Source organism: Bactrocera dorsalis, chromosome 4, assembly GCF_023373825.1.
Source record: "Bactrocera dorsalis isolate Fly_Bdor chromosome 4, ASM2337382v1, whole genome shotgun sequence".
NCBI lineage: Eukaryota > Metazoa > Arthropoda > Insecta > Diptera > Tephritidae > Bactrocera > Bactrocera dorsalis.
This window is the reverse complement of record NC_064306.1, coordinates 55,927,166-55,945,037: the sequence shown is the minus strand read 5'-3', so window position 1 is coordinate 55,945,037 and position 17,872 is coordinate 55,927,166. Positions and strand designations below refer to the sequence as shown.

At 37.0% G+C, this 17,872-nt stretch overlaps 1 protein-coding gene across 1 annotated transcript in view; it reads left to right on the top strand.

The window, feature by feature from the left end:
* Positions 1 to 17,251, top strand: part of LOC105228858 (allatostatin-A receptor) — a 35,789-nt gene extending 18,538 nt beyond the window's left edge. The window contains exons 6-7 of the mRNA XM_011208849.3: positions 15,255 to 15,410; positions 15,628 to 17,251. Coding sequence (XP_011207151.3) covers positions 15,255 to 15,410; positions 15,628 to 15,732 — 261 coding nt within the window. The 3' untranslated portion in view covers positions 15,733 to 17,251. The remainder of the gene's footprint in view (positions 1 to 15,254; positions 15,411 to 15,627) is intronic.
* The last annotated feature ends 621 nt before the right edge of the window (positions 17,252 to 17,872 follow it).

Genomic DNA, 17,872 nt, shown 5'->3' with positions numbered 1-17,872 from the left:
CTTGAAACCTTCTGTAAGTCGCCGCATTTTTTCGTAGAATTTTCGAGCATTACCCCTGTCGGCCAGCTTATCAAGCGATTCATACTCACGCATTTCGGCCTCTTTCTTCCCTCTTCAACTCTCGGTATCTATCCCATCCCGCACGTGTTGTGGTCGATCGTAACGTTGCGAGGTAGGCAGCCTGTTTTCTCTCCGCTGCGACACGGCACTCCTCATCGTACCAGCTGTTCTTTTGCACTTTCCGAAAACCAATGGTTTCGGTTGCAGCTGTACGTAAGGAGTTTGAAATGCCGTCCCACATTCGATCATTATCTACTATAAATTACCCACAGCAAATCCGGTATCAGCTTGCAATGGCTATGAAATTAGTATATATCTTCCTGCAAATTGATTCCTGGCTTAAAAAATTTATTTATCGTGAGCTAGATCACAATTTACCAACAAAAAAGTGCCCGAAATGTGATCGCTTATTCTGTACGAATAGGTTATAATACCAAAAACAATAAAATTGAAGCTCTGTTGTTGATTACGCTTGGTCTGTGACCAATTGGAAACCACTTCAATCAAATAAACAGTTGTGGGATGCTTATACGAGTATCCTATTCTCCTAGAATTGTTCAGACCTCGCAAGATACTGTTTTGCAATTTTAATTACTTCAAATAGCAGATACGTCTCAGTTATATAGTTTATAGTTTTCCATTGAGTCTAATGTCGTTTTAATAAAGTTAGCGGTGTCCACCTAATCTAGATTAGAGCTATATGTCTATATTGCTATCCTCAACAGAGCAAACTGCACTTCTTTAAATTTGAAAATACCTACGGAAACAGGGATACAATTTTATGCCAACATTATGTTATAAAACTCTGTACAGGATATAACTTGATATCCTGCATTAAACCCGTTATTTAATATTTATTCCAATACTCAAATTATAAACTTTTATGCCATACGCACTTCTCAAATACATATAGTATACACCCAAGTACACACATGCTATTTTTATACGCATATAAATCAAATGACTTCCAAGAACACACAATTACATCTACTTGGACCCTTATGTAAATACACACAGCAGAACTCTCGACAACTGCTCATAATAAATATGAATATTTTCTGAAGTTTCGTTTGACTTTCCCTCTTTACTGCGAGCTAACGTTTCACTTAGAGTGAGGCTATAAAGTATGAAATTGAATGAAATCACTCAATAAATCACATGCGTAGCGCATGTGGCTAGCCGTTCGACATGGCGTATGAGTGATATTAAAGTCAACATAACAATACGAAAACTTTTTACATGTGTTTGTGGTGTGTGTATGTGGGAACTTTGTAATGCTTTCACATTTTTGTCGTCAATGGTCATATGGCATTGGTCTTTTTGTATACATATTTCTGTACAAATATACAATTGGCTTTTGCCAGAACTCAAAGTCAACCTTATATTACATTTGTCTTTAATTAAAACAGTGAAAAATCACGAAAATGTTCTCTGAAAGCGACAAAGGAAGAAAGTTGCGCACAGCTGAGAGCCAAAGGGTCTCTACAATAAAAAAAGGATTTCATTTTATGCACAATGGTGGAAGAAATTTTTACTGGGAATCCAGAAGCTTGACCGACAAGAAATGAAATTAGTTGAAAATATTGTGTCGCTTGAGCTATGAAGCTTTGTCAATTGCTCCTTAAAAAAGCTCGAGCTGAATGGGAGCCATGAATATATTGAATTGTATTTTGTCGTATAAGACACCTTTAGCTCTTCTACGTAGCCTCGATCGAAGCTTTTCACATATGTAGTTCCATGAAAATATTTGAAAAACTATAAATTTTTCACTATCTTGAAGTAGAGGCAAATGAGAAGGAGAAAAATTTAGCTGAAAATGTCTCTTAAAGTTAAATAATGTTGAATTTTCTAACAACATAACAATTTTCCACAGGGTGCATTTATAGAGTTTGCGTAATAAAAATGTCACATTGGGACATATGTTTGCAAATATTTATGCATACAGTACGAGTACAATGAAAATATATTTTGCAAACAAACAAGAAGTGTAATATGAGTGCATATATTGTAGCACTTACAAATATATTTTTCGGCTGGTCTGGTCATGCTACTGGCAAAGCATAAATACTGTTCTTAAGTAAATACATACATATGTACATATATGTATATAAACATAGGTATGCAGGCCAAAAGCTCAACAGTGCTGACTTCAAGCAGTTATTAAATTTAGGTGTGCATATGTAAGTGAAAATAGATTTTTATGTACTTTATACTTGTATATTGTTTGTCTGTATCTCTCTGCAAGTGAAAATAATCTTGGATTAACTGAATTAAAGCATTTAGTTACTTTTGTTTCATATAAATAAATATCTTCTGAAATTCGAATTTCACCGAAAAACTGGAAAGAAATTCCTTAGCTTGAGTTCATGTGACCTCGATTGAAAGGCTTTTAAGCAATTTGAATTTTATAGAATTAGCAAATATAAAATATTTTCTCTGACACACATACGAATTTTCATAAAACAAAATAAGAATTTACTGCACACAAGAATGTCAATGTGAAGCTTAAGAAAAATAAACCGAAATTCAGAAAACACAAAATATAAATTGGATATAAGGCTAAATACATAGTAGAACATGCTTCTCGCTCTACAAGTAGAAAACAATAAAACTATATACTAACTTTTAATTAAATTCGAGGGATTCAATTTTATATTGTCAAGACTACGAGAAATTCTAAGGAGTTAATTTTGAGAAAACTGTAACAAAAAACAAAAACAAACTTTAACTTCTCATAAGTATAAAGTATCCCTTGTAAGGTACCATCGGCTGGTCAGTTTGTATAGCAGCTATATGCTATAGTTGTCCGATCTGAACAATTTATTCGGAGATCGGCATCATTGCCGAAGACAATAACCCATGCCAAATATTATGAAGATATCTCGTCAAATAAGAAAGATTTCCATACAAGCACTTGATTCGGCCGATATCGGCGATCCCGACAGTAGCTTTTAGGGGAGAAATGTTCGTATATCGTAGATATATACATCATACACTGACCAGCATGTTGGACATAAGGTTTGCTAGAAAAACGAAAATTATTATATGTAACGGGTGATCCAAAAAAATTTACTTTTTTCAATATCCTTTTTATTTTGACAAGCGATATCGCTTGGCTTTATGAGCTCTTGAAAAGTTCCAAGAAGATCCGACGTTTTCGAACTAATTTGACTGCATATTTCTTTAATATGATGCCGCTGAGAACGTAATCGTCAATAATGACCGTAATCGCGCCATGATTTCCGAATATTTGATGTTTGATTTCATTAAAATTTGAAATGTTGATAAGCAGGGAACCTCTAAATGGATCACTCGTTATACATATACATACATATGTATATTAGGGTGTTTTTTTTTTTTTTGAATTATTAATTTTTTTCAGTCCCTTTACAAAATTTCCTTGGAAATACCCTAAAAAAATTCCCTGTAAATTCTAGCCCTTATTATTAACATTAAGAACTGAACCAAGGCCTGTAAAAATTTTCCATAGAAAATACACTACAATCGTGAGTTTTTATCTTTAAATTCATACAGATCAGGGGTATTTTATGGCATCGCTTTGACTTTAGACGCATATTTCTCAGAATTGTTCACTCTACAAAAGTGCCCAGTGCAACAAAGTCGTAACTCACACCGGCGAGGTAGTACGGGGCTCTAAACCTGATTTTTCCAAGAATTTCGCATTTTTTTGTATATATCTCGTAAATGACAGGAGCTATAGAAAAAAATTATATGACAAATTTGTAGGAAATTTTATTTGCTATAAAAAAGATCCGAAGTCAAAAGCGAGTTATTCAGCTTTTTAAGTAAGCAGAGTGGTTATAAAACCTGAAAGTTGGTCTCCCCAGATATACCATTTCGCAATTCTCTTTATTCAAAAAAATAATGATTTTATCACACAACTTTTTTCATTTTCATTTCATTTCCACAAACACAATTTAAATTTAATCAAGTTGGTATTTTTTTCTTTTTTTTTAATATCAAATTAAAATTTAAACTTTAGCAAACTGTGTAATTGGCTTAAAGTAGGCATAAATATTTCTCGTCAATTACGAAGCAATATTTATTTGAATTTATTTACATTTTGTTACGCTAACTGATTTCGTCCTCACGAATCTAATACATGTAAATAATATTTATTCTATGTTGTGTTACTTTTTGTGTGTTCATTTGCGATCAATTTATTTTATTTATTTTGTTGATTTAATTTATTTCGCGCCTTAAACCGTTTATGCTGATATTGCTCATATCAGTAGCTAATAAAGCTTTCGGGTAAATAGATTATATGCATGTATTTTCAAATGTATGGCTTTATAGTTTTCCATTCTGCTCATGCAGAAGCATAACCACCATTTTATAAAGTTGCAAATTAATGCGCAATTGTTCTACGAACTCATTCAAATATTCACATACATTTCAATTAATACATTTGGGCGTAAATTGACCATGAGAGGTTCAATGAAAAATATATTGAACATTCGGCGGAAAGCGGTTGTTGATAAAACGGACTTTAAAATGTTGATGTAGCCACAAATGTAAATGTAATTCATTCTATAGAATCGCATTGGAAAAAATATTAATATTCACCGGTTGGAAATTGAATATTCATGACGCATAAGCCTGATAACTTCATATGAAAATAATCTCAAAAAGTATCTATTTGCTTCATCAACTAATTTCGTAAGATACATCATGTATTCTTCTTCATAGTTATACCAGACGATTTAACCCTTTCAGCCCCAAAGGACTTTTTAAACGATGTCAAACATATATAGAAGTTGCTTATAAGCAACTTCGGGGCTGAAAGGGTTAAGCTCCTTATACCTAAAACTGGTGTCTCCTCAAACCATTTTTCGTTGACGTTTTGAGCCAGTAATTATAAGACTATGTCTTAAGAGAAGAAAAGGAGAAGACAAACGATATGGCTTGCTCGGTGACAACTAGTAACACAGGGCATACCACAAAGTTATTTTGGAGTTTCTTTGGATAGCAGGCAGACCTAAAAGCTAATACTGCTAGGAAAATGGGAGCTTAGGTACAGCGTAAGGGTCATCATAGTGCACCCAACCTTAAGATTTCACCTATGGGTACATCGGAAAAGTGGGCTTGATGGAATGCAGAAAATTCGGGAGGATGGTGAGATTTTGCAAATGACCAGCCTTTAGCGAGCTGAGACGGGATGTCTTCCTCGGCTCCCAATACTCCAACTCAAAAGATATTGGGCAGCTGGGATGGGATTTACTGAGCTACTTGACAGATTAGATAAAGTAGGACAATAAGCCAGGCGTAGACTAGTTTAGGTCCGTTGTGATACCAGATGGAGTTCAGTTGCTAGGTCCGTGAGGAGTAGGACGTTTTCCTGGTTGCACCCAGGTAGCTCGTTCCATCAGGTTTGATGAGGTGAGAAAGGAAATCGCGCGATCACAGATCAGTCATACAAAAATATTGCTTCGAAGGTAGAGAAAATTATCAAAACCACAAGTAGTAGAAAACCTTCAAAAACGGTCGAGAGATCGCGAAAAACATATCACGCTCTGGACGCCCTCCGACCTTTGCACCTGATAAAAATATTAGAAAGTGAAGGATTTGTTCCTTAAAAATCGTCGGGAAGTGCTAGAGAGATGGCAAGAGTGTTCAACATCTCTCGCGGTGGATATTTTGGATATGAAACGAGTTCTAGTTCGTCTCGTCCCGATAAAGTGGATTTTTTTCTCAAACGAAGTATTGTAAACAGGTCTCTTTGAATATGCCTGATCGTGCGAATTCCGATCCCACATTCATGGTGAGCATTATAACTGCCGATGAGACGTAGGTTTATGAGTTCTACTTGTATATGCAAACAAGTCAACAATCATCGGAATGGAACCCCGTTTCAGTCGATTGAAGAGATAAAACAAAATTCGCTGAAGGAGCTGAAGGTCGTCGCAAAAAGAGTCCATGAGAAGTGTTTCGAGGCATAAATGTATTACAACTGGTGCAAATTACTTTAAAACGACAAAATAAATTTTGATGATTTTTCGGTTTATTTACAAATTCCGTGATCTTTTTTGTCACAAAGTTTATGCATAAATACTTTTTCTCCGAAAAGCTCGGAGATAGTAGCTTTGAAGCTAAGATCTTATTGCCTCAGCAAAAAAAAATACTTATCAGTTGCCTATTGTGTATAATGCCGGTCGACTTCAGTCCAACGTTCAAGGAATTGCTTTTGATAACTAAGAATGCTTTCATAGAAAGAATGAGAGAAGAGTAGAAAAACAAAACGACAAGCTTTAAACGATAATTTCGATTTAATACGAATCCATCAAAGAAAACGCGAAACTGTGAACCACTATGTAGTAGCCAGTCAAAGGTAGACGCAGTAAAATTAAAGGAGAGAAAGGAAAGTATTGAGCGCATACTATGGTTACAAATTCGCGTAAAGGTCGAAAGCACGGGGCGCAGCATTCATGCTCTTTATTTGTATTGGTGAGTTCGTGCGAAATTGAAGGTGCACAATTGCATTCTACACCGACTACTCACTCATCAGCCGGCGAATATGCTTATTCGCTTGCATAACTGTGCATTGGCATACGTTCGAGCTTACAAAAATGGCAATTTCACCTTCAATTAGATTGATTTGCCGTATGCCATACTCAACCAAGCTCCATTTGCCGCTACAACTATTTTCTTTTATTGCCTTACTTCACATTGCTTTTCTCAGCTTTTCTTTGCATTTAGCAAGTCGTGACCAATGTCAGCTGTTGCAATTTGCCTGAAATGTTTTTGCAATTGTCTGATTCCGCATGCACATGATGGCATATTGATTGCAATTTGTGTATACATACATAAGAGTGTGTATTTTAGGGTGATGCTTAAATATATGAGGAAAAGTATCGGTTGTGAATTGGAACTGCGAAAAAATATTGCTATGTCCTGAATAAAGTATTTTAAGTTTGCCACAAAGTTTTCACCTCCCAAAGGTATTAGCCTCAAAAGGGATCGCCGTGTTGCAACAGCCGCCTTATTCGCCCGACATGTCACCTTGTGACTTTTTTGTTTCCAAAAACAAAGGAACCCATTTTCAGTCGATTACGGACATCCAGGCGGCCGTGACGAGGGTACTCGCGGACATCCCAGTCGCAGCGTTCCAGAAATGTTACGAAGCATGGAAAACGCGCTGGAATCGCTGTACAGCTGCCCAAAGGGACTACTTCGAAGAGGATGGCAGAGTTGTAGAATAATTTTCAAATATACGGTTTTTATGGAATCAGTCTCATTCCTTAATTGTCATACCTCGTAAAGGTAATCACCGTGACTTTAGCCAAGTCCGTCTAGTCATAAAATAGTTCCTTAATTTTAGGGATATCAATCTGAAATTTTGCACACGTCCTTTTCTCTTAAAGAAGCTACTCATTGTCGGTACCGCCCATATAGAACCACTATTGGATATAATTACCATACAAGGTGAACGATCAAAACGAAGTTCTTGTATGAAAAACTTTATTATTTGACAAGATTTCTATAGAGAACTCAGCATGGCTTATTATCTAACGATATAATCCGCAAATATTTGGTAGTCGAAAAAGTATTTTCATATTTCTAATCAAACTTCAACTTTTTTTTTATTTCTGCGAAAACGGAGACAAGTAATTTTCACAGGCTCCTTTTGAAGCCAAATTTACTCCATTAAGGGAGTTCCATATTGACCGAAACAAATGGTAGTCCGATGGTGCAAGGTCAGAGCTATCAAAACTTCCCAGCTAAGCTCTCCCAGTTTTTACCGAGTCATCTACGATGTGTGTGGTCTAGCGTTGTCCTGATGGAAGACAAAACCCTTTCTGTTGATCAGTTCTGGCCACTTTTTCAAATGTTTGCTTCAATCTCATTAGCTGTTGACAGTAAAATGGAGAATCAATTGTTCGACCAGGCTGGAGCAGCTCATAGTGGATGATTCCTTTCCACTCCCAAACCCCAAACACTCAGCATAACCTTTCGAGGCGTTAATCCTGGCTTTGCGATCATTTGTTGAGCTTCAACACGCTTGGACCATGATCTTTTTCGCACATTATTGCCGTATTTGATCCACTTTTCGTCTTCTCTTACCATTCATGGTTCGATTTCATTTCGTTTCAGCAAAGAATCGCAGATGCTAATTTGGACCATTAAATTTTTCACAGACAATTCATGTGGTACCCCAACATCAAGCTTCTTTTTTGTAGGTAGCCGTTTTTAAATGGTTCAAAACTGTTTGATGAAGAATGTTAAGTTCGTTGGCGATGTCATGGCTGTTTATTTGAGGGTTTGATAATATTACGTTTCATGACATCTTGGTTCTCGGAAGCCATTGATCATCAGTTGATGTTAATAGCCGCATTGGATTTGGTTCATCGTCACCGCGTTCTCGACATTCTTTGCATAATTTGTACCAATCAAACTTGCTTGCGATAAATAATTATCACGAAAAACCTTTTCCAACATTCTGAACGTTTCGACACCAGAATCTCAATTCCGCACACAAAATTTAGTGAATAATTTTTGTTTAATAATTCGGCGTAATTATCGCTGAATGCACTTTATGTACTTCAGAAAGGCAAGCGTATGATTATCTGATGTGACATTTAGCACAGATATCACTGACAGTCATACCAACCTAGTAAGAAAAAATATTTCTACGAATGTGTTTTCGCGCGAAGTTTAAATTAAGAAGTCTTACTATTTTTTGCCCACAGTAGTAGAGCTGTCAATCAAACTGACTGATCAAAATTAAATTATTGAAATAAAAAGTTTTTATTTGTTAAGGGTGTTATAGCTACGGTGCAACCGAATTAAGCGTTCTTTCTTTAGTTGTGGCAAATGTACTTATTTCTAAGTAATATATTGGTGTAACCAACCACCCTAGTATGAGCTTTGACTGCAGTGCAATTGCCGTAGATATATTTCAAATCAAATTTAAAACAGATTTTTGTTATGATATCACAAGAAACAAGTATTCAACATTTGCTCATAACCACCCTAATGTGCATGCACATTACAAAAAAAGCACAAAGTCTTTCAACGCATTTTGTCACGCAGTCACTTTGCACTAAGCAATTAATTTGCTGGAAATAGCAAATAGAACAGTATGCAAAAAGTAGGTGTATGCAATATGGTGCATTTCTTCTGTCGCCGTCACTAATTTGTTTTAATGGACACTCATATGTTCGACAAGTGAGCTTAGCAAGCAGCTGTGCTGTGTGCCATGGCAAAACAAATGAGAGCTATCTATGCAAGTGCAAGCGTGTCCCGGTGTTGGACCAAATGCTATATGTAGCTTAAGTACCTATCCATTAGCATCTCTGTGCGCACTTGTGTAGGTGAGTTCAATAAATTAACACCTACACTCGATATGTCCATGCGAATGCAAGTGTTGGTGTTGCAGTTGAGTTTCGGGCAAGGGCGCGGGCTGCGGTCACGGCAATTGTGTAGGCAGCAAGGCAATGCATAATAAATGGCATCAAATTTGTGCTTCAATTCTATGTAATTTCATTTGCAATTTGCTACTATTGACATTGCTGGTGCGAAGAGTATCAGTCGGGCGAATGCATTTGACTTTGCATACAAAGGAAATACTTATTATATGGAAAATTAGTCATAAGAATTGTATTGTCAAATGAAGTTCCACGAATATAACGAAAAAATATATGAGAAAATAACTGCAAAACAGTATTTGTTTCGAATATTGACACGACAGAATGGTATCAACTAGCGAACCGATACTTTTATTGTAAACATTTTAATGGATTTTATGACTATTTCGAACGAAAAATAGCCGTAAGCCTAAGAAGTAAGTTTTATATGGAATTAAGTTGTTATTTTCAAACATGCCGCTGTAATCTTTCAGCTACAGTCTGTCAAGTAAGAGCGTGGTCGACTTTATCGACAGTTAATGAAAGATTTCGCTCTAATTCCTTCGCGAGCCGATAGATCCTTGATGCATTGTTAACAACGGTTCAGTTGTCGTTGATCTTTTGAAAAATAATCACGTTAAACACCATGAGTGCTAGGTACGCGTCGCGCTACGAGGCTGTGTTCCTTTGCATCCACCCGAAAGGTCCCAAAATGTCGCAATCAGCGGCTGCTAAATATATGAGAAAGTCGGATTCATTTGTACAGAAGTGGATACAGCGAAATAAAGTGGCTAAAACTGTCGATGATTTACCAGAACGTGGTTCGATAAAAAAAGTAAACAAAAAAGATGAAAAAAGGATAGTGAATCTGTTTTCGCGGAATCCTGCTTTAATACTGCGGCAAGGACAAGCAAAATTAATGGCAAAAGGTTTAGATATATCCCACTAAACTAACCGAACCCTTCTTCATACTCATGATCTGAAATGGCGAAACACAATGAAGAAGCCTCTGTTGACTGAAAAACTTGTGACAAGGCGACTCGCTTGGGCGCATGAGAATATTGATAAAGATTTTGAAAATGTCATTTTTACTGATGAATGTTCTAACGGGTGATTTTTTTGAGGTTAGGATTTTCATGCATTAGTATTTGACAGATCACGTGGGATTTCAGACATGGTGTCAAAGAGAAAGATGCTCAGTATGCTTTGACATTTCATCATGAATAGACTTACTAACGAGCAACGCTTGCAAATCATTGAATTTTATTACCAAAATCAGTGTTCGGTTCGAAATGTGTTTCGCGCTTTACGTCCGATTTATGGTCTACATATCATTTCTCATTTCTGGTTGAATGGCTACGTAAATAAGCAAAATTGCCGCATTTGGGGTTATATGGGCACGTTCTGTCCTCACGCGAGGCTGGTCAGCTTCCACCAATAGGCTTGTTCAGCGGATCGTAAAACATGGAATAAAGGTGCATTTTTGGGGCTGCTTCTCAAAGCAGGGAGTCGGCACTTTGTATATACCAGTAAAAGCATAACGCCAGGAGAAGACGAAGCCGATTCCCCAATCGCTGACGATGGGGCAGAAGTTCCATAGCCTGATCATGAAGAAGTTCGAATAGCAATTACCCGTCTGAAGAAAAACAAAGCGGCGGGGTCCGATGGATTGCCATCCGAGATTTACGGTGCTTTGGGCGAATACTGCAGTCGACGGAACGATGAGCTGTACGAGATGTACCACGGCATTGACATAGTTCAGCGATCTATGTGCATATCATCCAATCAATGCTTTCCAATTCAGATTGTAACTACAGCTACAGCTACTGATCCATACAACTTCTTGTACAGCTGACCTAACATCTACTATATATGGTGTATCTTAGATTGACTGAAGAGAGGTGTTGTTCCATTGAAAAAAGGCTTATCTATACAAGAACAAATACGGCGAAGATTTGACAAAGAGGAAAAACGTGCTATCAGTCATCTTAATTATTTTTGTTTGTGGTTAAATTATGCTGTAAATCGAGCTATGTTGCAAGTAAATAATGGATTTAATATTAGACCAGACATACATACACTAAACTAGTGGCTTTGTAAGTAATATTTTCCTCCTCTGTCCTTTAATGACATGCATAAAATGGGTTTTATAGAAACAAGCTAATAGATACTATGTATATGATATATTAATGACCTTCAATTATTCAGTTTGATATAAAATGCCTACAATTTTCCTTCTGAATAAGAAAAATCCTGAATGAATGCGCAAAAACAAAAGCACTTAACACAGACTTGAATAGAAATATAAGTATACGACTACAATGAAATTTCTTGTTGTCAACTAATTGCACTATTTCAATTCCTCGCCACTTCAATGAACATTCACACACATATATACACATATATAGGGATAGACATGAGATTCATTTTTAATAGCAAGTAAAAGCTTTTAGTCTAAAATTTTGAATTTCAAATTTATAACCAAACGGTTTTGCTAAAAAGGCATATATGCTATGTGGTTCTGATAACTATTCCCAACATCATACCCACAATCTTTTTGAAAATCTCTAAAAACATACATAATAAAATAATTTAATTGTCACTCAAAGCATCAAGCATGTGCAACCCATGTATACATGTAAAAAAATTTCAAGGAAGAAGGATACACTGAAAATGCAGAAATTTTTTGAAAAAATATTGCATAACCCAAGGCGTTAAGTAAAATTTCACTGCAAATGGCGTCAGCAAAATCAGAGCTGTGAAAGTGCAAGTGAGAAAATGAGCTGACAGGCTACAGCTGCTTGCATTGGGAGCGCATGCCGCAAGTAAAATGAACTCAACGCCTCAGTGACTCCTCTGACAAGCGAGCAGACGAAGGCAAAGCAAAGCAGCCAGTCAACAGCCACAGCTCAGTTTACAGATTTTTGTCGGCTGCTGACAGCAGACAGCTGCCTTAACGCTCGAGCGCTCGTCTATGTAAGCTGAATAAGCTTTTAAATTGGAAAAGTTTTTGGATGTTCTTGGCTAATCGACTTAAAAAAATGGGCAATGGAACATAGAAGCTAATAAATATTTTGAATGGCAATACGAAAATATGAAAGCAATATCCGAGAAGGGCGTTTGATAGAATGTCGAAAAATGGGCTTCCACTACGCAAGGCCAACTTTTAGGCGAACTGTGCATTTTGTGGGAATTTTATACATGGTATATGGTGGCTGCAAAAGGCTAGACCAAATTCATCTTTTTCAATTGCAACAAGTTATGTTACAAAAGCGATCCGAAGAGTCTCTGCACCCGATGCACAATCTCCTGTAGACCATCAACCAAAATTTTAGTTTTGTTTTAAAACAGCTATATCGGTATATCGATAACTCAATTAATATTAAAAAAAAAGTAAAGGGTGATCCATTTCGAGGTTCCTTACTTCCCTACTTTGTTAAAGAAAAACACAGAAAGTTCAAATTTATAGGGGAATGTTCATCCGAATGAACATTCTCTGGCATTTTTTTGAAGATTATACTTTTCAAATGTTGGCCGCGGCTACGTCTCCGATAGTCCATCCGTTGAGTTGAATTTTCTTTGACTCAAAATCGTCGCATCTTCTTGGAGCCTTTACTTAGATCAACCGTTAAAGCGCACAGTGTAATCATAGAGGGCTTAGATGATGTAAACGCTGTCTATTCTACTTCTATGACGACAGTCAAAAAGTGGTAACCCACAAAAACGATCACACGTGACCAATGTGCACGATCTCATATCGGCGGACCGAGTGAAGGTGCGCTAGATAGCTGAGGTAGAGTAACCGAAGAAAGTAGAAGATCTTCTACAAGATACATTGGGACCGTGAAACGACTTCACAGCAATCCATTGAACAGTGGATTCATTCATTCAGCTTCGAACTGTGATTTCTATCGAGCAGAAAGGCGATGGCCACCATTTTCTGGTATTTACAAGGTGTGTTTAAGATCTACTAACGGGTGATTTTTTTTTTTGGTATATGAGTTAGGATTTTTCAGCATTAGTATTTGACAGATCAGTCGTGGATTTCAGACATGGTGTCAAAGAGATAAGATGCTCAGTATGCTTTGACATTTCATCATGAATAGACTTACTAACGAGCAACGCTTGCAAATCATTGAATTTTATTACCAAATCAGTGTTCGGTTCTTTTCTTTTTTATCGACAAATTTTTGTTTCAGCGATGAGGCTCATTTCTGGTTGAATGGCTACGTAAATAAGCAAAATTGCCGCATTTGGGGTGAAGAGCAACCAGAAGCCGTTCCAAGAAAGCTGCCATGCAAAAGACGTCCGAAAATGCACTGTTTGGTGTGGTTTGTACGCTGGTGGAATCATGGACCGTATTTTTTCAAAGATGCTGTTGGACGCCAACGTTACGGTGAATGGCGATCGCTATCGTTCGATGCTAACAAACTTTTTGTTGCCAAAAATGGAAGAACTGAACTTGGTTTACATGTGGTTTCAACAAGATGGCGCTACATGCCACACAGCTCGCGATTCTATGGCCATTTTGAGGGAAAACTTCGGGAACCCCGAACAATTCATCTCAAGAAATGGACCCGTAAGTTGGCCACCAAGATCATGCGATTTAACGCCGATTTAGACTATTTTTGTGGGGCTACGTCAAGTCTAAAGTCTACAGAAATAAGCCAGCAACTATTCCAGCTTTGGAAGACAACATTTCCGAAGAAATTCGGGGCTATTCCGGCCGAAATGCTCGAAAAAGTTGCCCAAAATTGGACTTTCGCGATGGACACCTAAGACGCAGCGCGGTCAACCATTTAAATGAATTATCTTCAAAAAGTAAATGTCATGAACCAATCTAACGTTTCAAATAAAGAACCGATGAGATTTTGCAAATTTTATGCGTTTTTTTTTTTTAAAAAGTTATCAAGCTCTTAAAAAATCACCCTTTACATAGAGAAGGACCAAACTAATACAGAACAATACTATGCCGAGTTATTGGATCAGATTGGTCATTATTGGGCCAGATCGACGTCGAATTGCAGGAAAAACAACGAAGAAAAAAGTGCTCTTCCAGTATGAAGACGAACCGAATCACAGCTCCGCCATCACCATGGTCATTACGAACCGTATCTACCATATTCTCCACATTTCTTTCCACGCGACAAACTTAAAAAATTACTCGGAGGGCAAAAATTTTAGTCGAGGTAAAATTTCACTAAGGGGCCTTACTTTACAAACCTCTAGAAAATTCATTTTTCATATTAGTTTAAAGGATAACCGATGTTTAGGTTATATAGTGAATCGAAGGACAAAAACCTGTTTGTTGATGATGTGGAAGCTAGGTGAATATATAGACCCTCTTATGGAAGATAAACCTCACCAGATGTACCAAGTTTCATTAGATGTCTCAATCATCAAACCAAAAGAATTCGCGAAAATAATTCTCCTCAGCACTCGAGTGTTGTAAGATGTTCCAAACGGAATGAGATTATGTTTAGCAAGTTAGAGTATTATAACGGATTTACCAAGGAAATTAAAATCAGCAAATATGCAAATCTATGATATTCCCATTACAATGTGCCTCTTACGCCATTTGTGATTATTGTAGAAGCGTAATCTCGATCATCTTGACTTGATATGCAAAGGTAGCTCTTGCAGGACACATGAATTACCTGCTCAAAAGCTAATCGAATCTGTATGCCACACTGAAACTGACACAACTGACATGTGGCCTCATATTTCCGTTTTATGTTTACCACAATTTCAAAAGATGCTCTCCACCAACTACACGCACACCCATTAATACGTATGTATATTATCCTTGCTATATTCCTTTATTTGCAGGTTATACTCGTTCTGAAGGCATTGGATATGTATGCATCCACGCATCTAACGGTTATTATTCAAATCATCTCACACGTACTGGCGTACACGAACTCCTGCATTAATCCAATACTCTATGCTTTCCTGTCGGACAATTTTCGCAAAGCATTCCGGAAGGTGAGTGAGTGCCAGTAACGAGGGCAAAAAAAAACAAAAACATAAAAAACGTGAAAAAAACTAATAAAAAGAAATGACGAACAGGGAAATGCAATTTGATGCAAATTTCACATCTAATATAACGGCTTTTTTATTCTCTCTTTCTCTCTCTCTTTAACTCTTCCCTCTCTTACATGCCTTGCTTTTGCATCGACAACTAACGGATTTGCATGCACAGGTGGTTTGGTGTGGCACACCGCCGCCGATAATCAACAACCAGCAGATCACCAAGACGACGCGCACAACCAACTGCAACGGTACTTCCAATGTGGAAATGTTATAAGCCAGCAATGGTGAGTTGATACACGGCAGCAGGCAGGCGAAGGTAAACCGAAAAACGTGCGGCTGTAACAGCATGCAGGCACATTTATGGCTGTGGCATGCCACAGGTGGTGGTGGCGCTGTTGTTGGTAGTGTTGCGAGTGATGGTCTTGAGCTACTGCTGCAGCTGCAATAAACCCGAGGTCGTTATTATCGCAACAAATTGATTGAAGGAATCTGCACACATACATACACACACATATATATATACGCTTACATACATGCATGTGGACACGTGTGTGCGCTTGAAATGCTTTTGATGTCAAGCTTAGTCATGTACAGGTGGATTGGGGCTGGCATATGCTGCGAAATTTACATGCACGCATACATTTCCGCATTTGCATGTATGCTATATATATATGTGTGTGTGTGTTTATGTGCACGTGTATGTGTCATATGCGCTGCAAAGCAGCCAAGCGGAATTGATTTTTTTATTACATTTGCATGTGTGAGTCTGCGTTTGGCGGCAGGCAGACATTTTTATTCGAATAAGAAGCAACTACAAACTATTGCATATACATATGTATAAATATATGTATGTATATTTAGGTATATAATTATTTGTGCTTGTATATAGCATAAGCTAGTGATTTAACTATATAGTGTACGAGTATATAGGCGCTATAAGTGTGTACAACAGCGGCAAGGCCTTCCCAACGTCCCCCAACGAGCAACCAACGAATGCATGCTCCAATTATCGGTTTCTTAAACATTTTATTCCTATATTACAAAAACAAAAAAATATAAAAATATATAATGTTTAAATTACTTGTGCTAACAGCTTAGCTGTTCAACAAGTGTAGTGATAAAATGTATGCTTTGAAGCAAAGAAAAAAAAACGAAAACAGAAATTCGAACATGAGAGCGAATTCTCGATTGATAGGCAAGCTACATAATGTTTAAAGATATTATTAAAAATAATTAATTTTAATTTAGTAAAAATTGTATTTTAATAAAAAATCAATTTTAATTTAATAAAAATTTAATTTTAATTTAGTAAAACTCATAAAGCGCTAAAAACACATATTGTTCAACTACCAAAATTATCACAGCTTTGGTCATATCTTTCTGTGATAAAAGTCGTCTTCGATTCGCCACAGTTCTACTCGCTACTTTTAGTTTTGCTTACTTAGAAAAAATTTATATGTGAAGGCGCAGCAAAAAAAAGACAAATAAGATAACTCATTAAGAAGTATAAACTTCTGTTGCATCGCCACGCTTTTATACCAATCAGGTACTCAATTTATACCAGTTGTTTGTTCGATTCGTCAAACTCCAAATAATGATGAAATCAAGCGAGCTAATAACACATCGAATTAAAAGGTGCCCAAAGCCTACGGCCAACTCTTTCAATCTGGTATAGCTTTTGAAATGTTAGACGACTCCCTCTGAAGACTACAACTAAAAAACACTAAGTAATCGCTTCGAGCTGGATAAAGTCATATGCTCATATAGTGTTAGAAAGGTGAGATTTTATGCTTCCTTCAACCAAATCAAAAATTAAATTCGGGAAAGTTGATGAAGGTTTCAGCTGTTCAAAAATTTGTGAAAATTATGAAGAAATTCGCTATATTTTGAAATTTTTGTATAAAAAAGGGTAGAATACCACGCAAGCCACCAATGAAATTTGTGAAGTTTACGAAGACGATGCTGTATCAGTTCGTGTAGCACAACAATTATTCGCTCGCTTGCGTTCTGGAAACTTCCATATGAAAGATGCAGTTCGGGCTGGTAGACCTATCATTGAAAAGGTCGATGAGATTATGGAAAATATTGACCAGGACCGTCACATAAACAGCGATGACATCCCTAAGAAGCTTAGCATTCATCATTAAACGGTTTTGAACCATTTAAAAAAGGCTGGCTACAAAAAGAAGGGCAATGTTTGGGTACCACATGAACTGTCTGTGGAAAATTTAATGAACCAAATTAATTCTTTGCTGAAACGAAATGAAATCGAACCATTTCTGAAGCGAATGGCAACAGACGTGGAGGAGAAAATAATGTGCGAAAAATATCATGGTCCAAGCGGGGTAAAGCTCAACAAATGGTCGCAAAGCCAGAATTGACGCCTCGAAAGGTTGTGCTGAGTGTTTGGTGGG